This window comes from Acanthisitta chloris, unplaced genomic scaffold, assembly GCF_000695815.1.
Source record: "Acanthisitta chloris isolate BGI_N310 unplaced genomic scaffold, ASM69581v1 scaffold1486, whole genome shotgun sequence".
Lineage (NCBI taxonomy): Eukaryota > Metazoa > Chordata > Aves > Passeriformes > Acanthisittidae > Acanthisitta > Acanthisitta chloris.
In genome coordinates this window covers 8,206-20,223 of record NW_008677412.1, presented here as the reverse complement: position 1 = coordinate 20,223, position 12,018 = coordinate 8,206, and the positions used below count along the sequence as shown (strand labels likewise).

The following is a 12,018-nucleotide window of genomic DNA, read 5'->3' as shown; positions in this document are numbered from 1 at the left end:
TACTCAAAGCCTCAGTGAAGCTATAGAAAATGTATCCAAGCCCCTCACAGAACTTTTTGGAGAAGAACACGCTTAGAGGAAGTTTTTTCACTGTGGTGTGCTTTCAAAGGCCCTGACAATGCATTTCAAGAGCCATCTGAGCTGTGGGGAGCAGAGACAGCTGCTTGCACTGACCACAGCACCCACCTTCTCCCACTCCCTGATGCAAGAGGCTGCTGAGTGCACCTGAGTGTGGTGGCAGGGGAAGAACAAATTAGAGATGGATGAGGGCAGGGAAGGGAAAGGCTCAGCAATGGTGTGCTTTCAAAGGCCCTGACAATGCATTTCAAGAGCCATCTGAGCTGTGGGGAGCAGAGACAGCTGCTTGCACTGACCACAGCACCCACCTTCTCCCACTCCCTGATGCAAGAGGCTGCTGAGTGCACCTGAGTGTGGTGGCAGGGGAAGAACAAATTAGAGATGGATGAGGGCAGGGAAGGGAAAGGCTCAGCAAAGCAGAGCTTGTGCTTTCTGCACCTTATGGAATGTCTTGTCCACTGCAGGCAATGTCGGATGCTGACCTGACACAGCTCATCCCAGATTGGAAATCTCTGCAGATGGGAAGAGAGTGAAAGATACTGGTGTCATCAGAGATTTACCCAGCAAGGAGAAGAGATTCGATTCCCACACTTTTGTGTTGGCAAAGGAAGGATACACATCTGGGAAACACTACTGGGAAGTAGTTGTTGGCACAAGGAGAAGTTGGGCCTTGGGTATTGCCCTGGAATCTGTGACCCGCAAGGGGCCATTGACTCTGTCCCCTAAGAATGGCTTCTGGGTCATTGGGTGTGCAGATGGGAGAGAATATTCTGCCTACACAGATCGTTGGACCCGTCTGAGTGTGAGTGGGAAGCTGCAATACATCGGGATCTTCCTAGACATCCCAGCCAAGGAGCTGAGATTTTATGATGTCCATGAGAGAGCAGCTCTGTACACTTTTAATATTGCTCATGTCAAGGTCCAGGAAGGGAAATTCATTCCCTTCTTCTCCACAGGCCCTGCTGCTGCAGAGCCTGACACTGAGCATCTGGTAATAGCATAGTTTTGTGATGATGATGAATAGTTCACTCTGCATTTCAAAGGCAAATAATGTAGAACCAGCAATCAAATCACACTGTAATCACACTGCTCCCCAATTTGTGCCTCCTGAACAAAGCTAATGAAGGAGAGGACAGACCTGTCAGAATGGCCAACTCTGAAATTTTACATTATTTATCTGAATTATTTTTTTTGAGGGAAATTTAATGTGCTCCAGACAAAGAAATTTTCTCTCCTGTTTATATGAAAAACCCACTATTCCCGTGGATTGTGAGCACTCCTGAAATATTACTCTCATTTTCCTGTCAGTCTGTGATTGTCATTTAGTTGAGAATGGACAGTGATAGAGAGGCTTTGTGGGCATCTGGCAGGCAGCCGTGTTCCACTCACCACACATGTCCACATGGCTTTTGGATATCTCAAAAGGGCTTGGTCACCCTCAAAGTATTAAACTATTTCCTGATGTTCCAAGGGAACCTCCTGTGTTTCAGTTTTTAGTCATTGTCTTGTGTCCTGGCACTGGCATCACTGGAAAGATACTCCTTCAGGTATTGCTATACATTGCTGAGATCGCCCAAGCCTTCCCCTCTCCAGGCTGAACAGTCCCTGCTCTCTCTACTGTGCTGGTTTCAGCCGAGATGGAGTTAATTTTTCTTTTCCTTCTCAGTAGCTCATGCAGTAGGGTGTTTGGATTCAGAGTGAGAATACTGTTCATAGCACACTGATGTTTTAATTTCTGCTAAGTTGTGTTTATCTTGAATCAAGGACATTTTATTTCTTGTGTCTCATACTCTGCCAGTAAGAAGGTACACAAGAGAAACTGGGAGGGAGCATAGCTGGGACAGGTGACCTGAACTAACCAAAGGGATATTCCACACCATAGAATGTCATGCCCAGTGTATAAGCAAGAAGGGGAGCTGACTAGGGAGGAGGAACAGGTTTGGGTCGGTCCGCAGGTGGTGAGCAAACGTATTGTGCATCACCGATTTTGCCTTGTTGCTTTTTTCCCCCTTTCACTTTATTTCTATCATCCATTAGCATTTTAACTCATTCTGCTCTTTAATTAATTTATTATTAAACTGTTCTTAACCTACATATTTTATTTTCTCCTCCTCATTCCTTCAGGCTAGGGGGGAAGGATGGAGGAGGGAGTGTGAGTGGATGTGTGATTCTTGGCTGTTGGCTGGGGTTGAACCACGACATGAACCTTTCTTCATGGGAGAAATTTTCCTATCCCTTAATCATCTGTGTGGCCCTCCCTGGACTCTCTCCAGTATGTCTATGTCTCTTTTGCGCTGGGGAGCCCAGAACAGCAGTGTGCTGATGAGAAGGCAAAGATGACCTGTCTCATCTTGTTGCCTCACTCCTCCTAATACTGCCTGGGACACCAATATCCCTTTGTGGTAAGAGCATATTCCTCAGCTTGGTGCGCACAACAACCCTTAGGTCCTTTTCTGCACAGATGTTTTGCAGCTGAGTGTCCTTCAGCACGTCCTGGTGTCTGGGCTTGTTCCTTTCCAGGTACAGGATTTTGCAGTTCTTGTTGAACTTGCAAAGGGTCCTGCCTTCCCATTTTTCTCCAGCGTGTTCAGGACCATCCGGATGGCAGCAGGACTCCCTGGCATATGAGCCACACCTCCCAGTCTAGGATCACCATCCCACATGTTGAGAGTATACTCCACCCCATATCTGAGACCACAAATGAAGATATTAAAAAAGACCAGAGAAAGTATTGACTCCTGGGCTACACAGTTGGTTCCTAACCCCTATCTGGGGCTGTCAGGTTGGTCAGGCATGACATCTCCTTGACTATAATTTGCATATCTCCTTGCTGAAAATTTGTGATGAATTTCTTGTCCTTCCTGTGCCTGGGAGGCTTTCCAGGATCAACTGCCTTCCCAAAGGTTTCCTGCTCAAGGAGAGGGTGAGAGGAGGGAGTGGTGCAGAGCTGCCAATTCACTGTTTTGCTGAGAAAAATGAGGGAATGAGGCCAAGACTTGTCTGACACTGCTGCACTGTGAGTACTGAATAGTCATTGCTCAGAAATGGAATGGCACATAGTGATGCAGGGGAGAGTGTGATGGTGAGAAGGGACCTGAAGCACCTGATGAGAGTGTGAAAAGCCTCTGGGTGTTTTCACAGCGGGAGGGTGATAGGGTGTCGTGATGGAGAGATGGGACGCAGCTCGATGCAAGCAAGATGTCGTCCTATTGTAGTTATCCACAGGTAATTGTAGTTTTCTTGGCTTTGCGTGTTCTCTGCCCATTGGCTTATTCTATACATTAGGTGTGCACCAATTGGTTAACCTAAAACACAACAATCAGTTACATGTCTTCTTCCCCAGCAACATCCTAACTCGTGACTGGTGAGCCAGCACGCAGGTGTTTTCTGTTTGTCCCCTCCGGACTAGGACAAAGATTTCATAGATCTGCCCTTTGAAGCAGAGCTCTCACTGCAGTCCAGATATTTGGTTTTGGTTGGTTTTAGGATTTATTTGGGTTAAATCAAGGTGAATGAGTGCTGCATGACGAAAGTGCAGAGTAGATGGGAACAGACTGATGGACACCGCAGCTCTCCTGGCTGTACTCTAAGCCACAGAGAGATGAGCCCTTTACCTCTTGTCTTTTCTCAAGACTCTTCACATTTTCAGTCATCAAAATAAGCATTTTTACCCCTAAAAGGAAGACTCCCAAGATGTGACTGTTGAAAATAGTAAACACAGACAAAAGTATTCTGAGGACACTCTAAGCCTGTCTTCTGCAACCCATACTCTTCTGAGTATGCCTCCCTCATCTGACAGTGGTCTCCCTGCTAGTCAGCACTGCCATATTTGTCTACCTGAAGCCTCCACCCATCTCCTCCCCATCCCTGGATCTTGCACTGTCAGTGGTGCCTCTGACACTGAACCCCTTCATCTACAGCCTGAGGAACCTGGAGCTCCAGGATGCCCTGTGCAAACTGATGTCTCGATGTTTTTTGCAAGCAAGTTCTGTGACATAGCATTCAGAATGGAACTCGTTAGGGACCCTGTCTGCCTTCTCCGGTATTTTTGCAGGTGGTTTGAGTGAAAGTTCTTTCTTTTTTTTGTGACAATATTGAGCATAATGAAATGATATTATTCATTCCACTTGTACTTCACTCTCTACCTCTACAGGTTGACCACAGATTTATTCAATGAGCAATTGTGCTGTGTATTTAAACAAAATCAAGTTTCCTGCAACTTGTTTGTTCAAAATCCTTCCTTTAATACCTCTTGTGAAGCTACAGAGCAGTGTCTGTATTCGGGGGGTGGTCGGGGGTCGGGGAAGTAGTCCCAGCACAGCAGCACTGCCAGGGAGCACCAGCACTTGTTCTTTTCAGAGGTTCTCTTTCCACACCTACACTCCGTCTGATCCCTTGCATCGGTACAAGTTCTGAGTGCTCTGGCTGCTCGGTGCCAATCCTGTGGGGTGGAAGTCCTGTGTGAATAGACAGGGTGAAGCAGTGAGCCCTACTGTGAGAGAGCTGGTCTTCATGACAGTGTTTCCATCATACAAAGGGATCTCCTCATGGAGGTGCCTAAAGGCCTAGGTCTTCTTTCAAATTTGATCTGAAGAACAAGCCCAAAGAATAGATTCTAAAGAGTTGTTTTGCTTGTTTCTCCATAGTCAGAGCAGGAAGATCATGGTGCCACTGTGGTGTTTTAGGGAGCGAGTGGTGATTCAGATGTTGCATGTTGGAGGTCAGTGCCCACACAGATGTGAATCGTCTCTAAGACAAGTTCCTGGGACTTGGTGAATATTTTTCTGGAGGAAATTAATAACTGCTGGAAGAGTACTGATCTGCAGGGACAGCCCATCCCATAAAGTCAGCAGCATGCTGCAGCCAGGGTTAGGTCCCTGGGCATGGGCCAGCTGGCTATGGTACCCCTTGTAGGCCCCTTGGACAGCAGAGCAGCAAGGCCTTGTGGTGGTGAGTATGAGGTCCAGCAGAGCCCTACTCCCCACTGGCTCCTCTATCATTTAGAGGAGAAAATTATCAGCAATACACTCCAGGAACCTACTGGATTGCTTCTTTCCTGCTGTGATGTTCCTTCAGCAGCTATTGGGTCTGTTTAAGTCTCCCACAAGGACCAGGGCCTGTGAATGTGAAGCTACTCCTGTCTCTCTGTAAAGGCCTCATCCCCTTGTTATTCCTAGTCAGACAGCCTGGAGTAGACTTCCAGTGCAATGTCACATGGAGCTCTACTCTCTTTAATCCTAACCCAAGAGCTCTCTCTTGGTTCCTCACCACTTCTCAGGGGAGATCCATGGACTCCAGCTGCTCTCTCACATAATGGGCAACTCCCCCTCCTCGTCTTCCCAGCCTGTCCTTCCTAAAACCACCTGTGTCTCCACTGCAACACTCCACTCATGACAGCCATTGCACCGTGTCTCCCTGATCCCAAAAGATCACAGCCCTGAAACCCATGCAGATGTGTTTATTCCCCACAAGGGCTGCATTAGTGGACAGAAACTTCCCAGAAGCACCTCAGCACACTTATAGTCCAGAAAGAGCTTGGGGATTTCTCCACAATGGAGCATTGTCAGTACTTCCTTGTGAAAATGCCAGTGCTGGAAGTGACCCTGCTTGAGCCTCCTTTGGTTGTGTTTCACTTCCCTCACATCACCCCATGGCCTTTGCTCGTCAGCCTTGTCTGTCACTCCCTCCCAAAACTGCCTGTGAGTCTTTCTTTCCCTCATCATTCCCAATTTAAAGCCCCCTTTAGGGGTTCAGCCATCCCCTTGGAAGAAGTAGCTTTGCCCTCCTTGGTGAGGTGGGTCCCATCCCTGCCCGAGGATTCTGATTTGCAAACAGTGTCCACTGTTCTTGGAGACCCCAAAATTCTGTGCCACAGATACTTTTCGGTATCATTCCCAGCTGTGCCACAGGCATCAAAGCAGATGTCTCTGGTTCCCCAAAACAACTCTAGAGTGGTTCTGTCCATGCAGGATGAGTCCCCTGCACACAGAACCCTCATTCTTGGTTGCTTCAGCCAGAGACTTGAGCAATTCTCCCCATACAGGTATCCATGGCCCCAGAGTCCCACATCTCCAAGAAGGCCTCGTACCTGCGTTTTGCACCCAGATGTGGGAGCTTTATTATGGCCTCTGTTCTTTCTAGGTCTGTCATCACTGCCCCGTCCCTCAAATAAAACCTAAATATATTCCTTTCCTTTTGGCCCAGCAGATGTTTGGATGGAGTCATTCCCTGTTCCCAGGAACCAGCACCTTGACACCATTTGCCACGGAAAAAATCTACAGGAACTGACTCTCCTGAGCTGATTGGCCCAGGGATTTTATACCTAACCTGCAGGGCACCGAGTGCCAAAATTCTTTGTAGACTCAAGGGGCTGAAACTTCACCTTTCCTACAGCCACACCAGAGCTTTCATCCATTTTCTCTTTTACATTTTTGTTTCAATAGGAAAACTCTTCCTTGCCTTCTCCCTGATATAAAGCATCAGGCATCAGAGTCCCTTGCCTGCTCGGGCAGGACTCTTTGCACACTGTCCTCCTGGAAGGAAATGAAGCTGTTTCCCTTAATATAAATAACATGGATTTGAAAAGTCAAATGTTTTCCTGCTGCTGTGCCCGAGCAGCAAACCAGGCCCAAGGGATGTCTCAGTTATGGACAGAACACAGCAATTCCTCCAGAACAACTACGAAGGTTTTCCTCATTGTGGAGGAAACCTTCAAATATTATTTGCATGTTTTCCATCCTTGTACCCAATAGAAATATACAGGTATAAAAATATGCTTTTATTCATATTTTTAGACCCATACGCAGAACACCTCCTGTTACAGGCAAGTGCCAGTCCACAGGGATTTCATTCACACACACACAAAACTAAAGCAACTTTATAGATGATGTTCCCATTCTGGAGAACCTGCTGCTGGCATGGGATTTTCAGTTCACAACACAACAACCCATTCAAACAGGTACAAACAGGACAGTTTGGAGCCGAGGTGCCTCTGGATGTGTACCTCCCTGGATTCCTCTTTTGAGAAGATCCCATGTGTACACAACAGCAACCTGGAATGACCAGCTCCTGCCATGGGTGTTTTTGCTCCAGACGTGGTGTCTGGGCACCAACTGCCCCTTTGGTAGGTGCAAAAGAAACTCTTACATTAAGGTATCCTGAAGGAATCACTGGACATTATATGCTCTCTATTGCACACAATAGAGACCAGAATTTTAAACAGTTCCCACTTAATCTTCTAAAATGCTTCAAGAACTCTCCCATCATCCCTAGTGTTCCCAGTTGAACAACTTTGGTTAAGACTGTCCTGTTTGCTGTGCTGGACATGCTAAAAATAATCAGAAATACCCTTTAGTTTTAAATTCCTGCACAGCTTAAAGGGCAGTCCAGAGCCACATACACACCTTAAGAGACCCCAGAACCCTCCATTTGTGCCTTACAGATGCCCTCAGTTGCCTGTGTGACGTGGGAGAGATCCTGAACCTCCCATTCTCCCCTACACACTCACACTCAACGCACTGCAGGAATTTCCCCAACTGTGTGCAAAGTGCTACACTCACAGAAAGGCTGAGGGAATAGGAGCAATTTAATAATAGACCTTTGTCATTTGTATTGAATCTGCTCAACCGTGGCTCTTCCCTGCTCCTCGAATTTCACAAATGGCAAAACAAGTGAAAGTAAACAGACAAACCACTTAGTGTTGTGCTGGTTTGAAAGCAAACTGGTGAGAGACTCCAAGTCAGAAGTACAATTTAATATGAACAATACAACAGAGCAACAACAAATGCAGCAATACGAAAAATACCTAATAGAGTCAGAAAGTAACCTGACACCCTGTCAGTCAGGGTGTTAGTAGTAGTCCGATTAAAATGGTAGCTGCAGTCCTCCTGGAGTGATGGCAGTGATCCCGCAGATCTGCTCCTCTCCTGAAGGTCCAGCAGCAGCTCTTGTCCTCTGGGGATCCAATAGGCAAAGGGCTCCCTGTGCTGGTCCAAACCCCACAGCTTATATCCCTCTGAGCATGTTTGGCTCCCCACCCCTGGGGTGAGACACCTCACCATGGGAAAAGGTGATAATGATCACTGAGAGGATGTAATTCTATGTGTCATGTATGGGTCCTTGGCAGCCCATTAATCAGAGACAGCCCCTGAGGGAGTCATCAGGGACATGGGATAAGGATCACTGCCCCACCTTCTTTAACAGCTTGTGGAGACGACAATACCATTGGATACCCCCAATACTGCAACACAGGACAAGTGTACACCATGATGTTGAAAAAATGCATTCCTTTTTAGAACAAATAAAGAATACAGGAACATACCACTGGTGAGATGCCTTGTTTGGGTGGTCTCCTGCAGCAAATGGAATCTTGAATATGATGTTCTGTCCAATAATTGACTTATTAATTATGAATGCAATTTTGTTTGCTTTAGTGATTGTGCTTTATGCTAGAATGCAGATGTTAGTGAAAACATGGCTTATTGTTTGCCTCCACCAAGGGTGAATGTGCCTCTTTAAATATATCTTTTCAATTTTTCTTCTTTTAACTCTTCATATATTGAATTTGTATTCTTTTGATAAGGTATACTATGCTTCTTATTTCTTGTATTCTTTTTATAGTCAAATTTGTACATAGTTGCACTTACTTCTTGCACAGCTTTCCTCTCTATGCACTATATCCGTATCACAGCCACAGTAAGAAGAGTCTAAATTGTTGAGCCACAGGGCGGATGTGAGAGACTGAAAAAAATGAACTGTTTTGTTTTGCCAATGGGCCCAAGTGCAGTGTACCCAGATGTAGTCACCAACATGTTGATTCTCAGGCTTTGCAGTGCCAGAGAATTGGCTGCCCTGGGATATGCAGATAAGGAATGGACACCAGAGCTGCCTCATGTGAGGAGTTAAATATGTGAGAACTGCTGTTGATATGACTTTCATTTTGCTGAAAATGTGCCGGTTCACCACTATAAAGAACCCTGATAAGGACAGAATATCAGGCCTAGGGAGTGGATGTGGCTGGAGTAGGGGGTGGCAAGTGCCATTTCCTTGGCCTGCAAACTGCTGTGAATAAGCCATAAAGGAGAATGGACCCATAAGCATAAAAACAATGAGCTGACATGGCCTAGGTGAGATGTCCCCCTCAACCAAAGAAGATGGATCAATGGGATGTCACTGGATCCATGGTGGTGACTAACCTTTGTCTTTATAATATTACTTGCATATTTCCTTCTTTCCCCCTTTTCCATCTCTCTCTTCGATGCTAATAAAGTGAGTTATAGTGTTGGCTGTCAACATCTGACCTCTTCTGTGTCTTAATCTTGATCTGGCTGTATTTGATCCTGAATCACCTCCGCTTTTGTGGATCGGGACAGTAGGGAATTCTGCTGCCTCCCTGGGGTGAGCTAAGAGATGTGAAGAGGTTTCCCACCCTGGTACAGCCCTCAGATTAATAACCATTATTGTTTTATCAGGTCTGCAGGGGATGAAGTTGCAACAAGAAGTCCAAGGGCAATCAAGAGATTCCAAAGGGCCTTCGGATGACTGGTTAAGGGATCAGGAGCTTATGAACTTACCTATGTCAAATTTGGTTTTCTCCCTAACCTGGTTCTCCTCTCCCACAGCTAAGACCTTCTTTTCACTTCTCCATGGAGAGAATTCCATTTTAATGTATCCCTTTCCTATCTCCTCTAAACATTCCCAATATCATTTAATTTCTAGGGCAGCTAGAAATACCTCTGGAACAGTATTTAAAGTAAGAAGCAACTGTGAAAAGGACACTAAGAGGCAAGTGCAGTGGGAATCCAGGAGCACTTCAGTTCATAGATGTGACCTTCTCCAAAAGCAGAATTACTCCCATTTAAGGCTGATATCTCTAAATGGTGTCTGCCAGATCCCAGCGAAACCACTCAAACTGAGACACCACATCTCCCTGTTCTGTGTAACATGTCAGCAAAAGTATTAGTCCAAAGAAAAGCAACATGAGAGCTTCAGTCAGAGCATTGTGCCTAGTTAATTGCTTCTTGTTTCATTGCTTCTGTTTCACAGTTCAAAGTTAACAACCTGATCAAAGCTCATGTTTGACCTGTCAGTATCTGGAGATTGCTCTTATCTGAAAACAAGTAAAATCCAGCTCTGATTCTGAAACAAGGTACACTCTGTGGGCATTGAGCAGGATCTCTGCTTGTCTTAAACCTCTCTGCAAGGCTGAAGCTCTATTTGCACCTATCTGCCTACAATACCAGCACAGAGCCCTCATATGGCAGATGAGATGTGACCTTCAGGCATAAAAGTTACTTTGGGCTTTTCAATGTCACATTGAAACTTCAGAACCAGATTCTTCTGTTCATTTTCCTTCCCTACTGCAGGTGGAACTTTCTCTGGCAAGACGAAACATCCCTGACTCGTATCAGTGCTCACCTTTGCTGACTAAGGCAGGTAAGCAAGGCTCTTTGATTTCTTTCCCTTCTGAACAAGTCATGAATGTGGTGCTACTGATGGGGTGGACAGGAACCACTCTCTTCCCTTCATCCCAGCTGTGCATGCAGGGACCAGCAAGCCCTTCTCATCCCCCATGTGTCCTCAGGGGCAAGTAGCAAGGAACTGGGGGCATCAGCAGCATGGCTGATCCCAGTAGGGCTCAGAGAGGAGATAAAGTGACAGGGAATGGTCATGTGTGAGAAAAGCTGAGATATGGACTGGCCATCTGGGGCTGAGGTTTGTTTCCGATTGTTCTGAATGTGGTGCTACTGATGGGGTGGACAGGAACCACTCTCTTCCCTTCATCCCAGCTGTGCATGCAGGGACCAGCAAGCCCTTCTCATCCCCCATGTGTCCTCAGGGGCAAGTAGCAAGGAACTGGGGGCATCAGCAGCATGGCTGATCCCAGTAGGGCTCAGAGAGGAGATAAAGTGACAGGGAATGGTCATGTGTGAGAAAAGCTGAGATATGGACTGGCCATCTGGGGCTGAGGTTTGTTTCCCCAAAGATTGTTCTGCTGTCTTTGGTGTCCAGAGCTGGCTGTGCTGTCCTGGTATGGCTTGGAACAGAAAGCTGCAGAGCAGGAGAGAAAGGCAGTATTCCTTCTCTGGAAAGGACTGTTGGGCCCAGGGAGGCCCCTGGGGCTCTGTGTTGAGCAAAGTAAGGCTCATGAGTAATGGTGGAACTTACTTCTCAGTAACCAAGGCTAGTTTCATGTATGCCCATGTGGAACTCTTTCCTGTTGGAAGCTGAAGTAGAATGAAACCATCTTAATTTCATGGTTACTCAGGGTGAGGGTAACTGTCACAGCACCCAGTGGTTAGTTGCACCTGCAGAAATGTTAATAAGCTTAAAATTTCCTGATCAGTACCTTGAATGATTGAGGTTGCCAATTCATAAGCAGCAAACCTCAGGTCATCATGACATCATCTTTGTTTACCTGCTAAATCATTCCTCTCATAATTCCAGAGCATTCAATGGTCTTTGTGGATCTCATACATGTTGCAGAGTCAATGTCAACTCAACTCCATTTTCAATTTCTAAGCCTCCAGTTGCTGATCCAGATGTGAAAGGTTTCTGCAAGTCCTGTGCCATATCTGTCCCTCCCTCAAATACCTGGCATAGTTTCCCAACTCTAATAGTATCTGACGCAGTCCCAAGACTTTTTTTAAAGTGACTGAGGAGCTCAACTGCTTCATCTCTAAGAACAATTAGCCCTGTTCTCATATTAGATCTCCAAATTAGTGCCTCCAACATTTCATACAGATTCATGTAACAATTGCCTGCAAAGCATGACCTTAATGCATGTTCAAACCCATGAAAACCCCTGGACAGTAGAAGCAGCAGAATTTAACATGACATTTTCTAAAGTTCTGTGCCAGATGCAGTTTCACATTCAGTGCCCTGAGCTGCCTGTGTAGTTTATGGACATGTGAGTGATGGTGGAAAAAAGGCTGTGGCCAT

General features: G+C 46.1%; 1 protein-coding gene across 1 annotated transcript; it reads left to right on the top strand.

Annotated features, from left to right (window-relative positions):
• Positions 1 to 596: 596 nt before the first annotated feature.
• LOC103803894 (ret finger protein-like 4A) lies at positions 597 to 1,081 on the top strand (the record flags this gene model as incomplete). Its single annotated transcript, XM_009076474.1, has 1 exon — positions 597 to 1,081. A coding segment is annotated over one exon (485 nt), but the record flags the coding sequence as incomplete, so codon positions are not given.
• Positions 1,082 to 12,018: the final 10,937 nt, after the last annotated feature.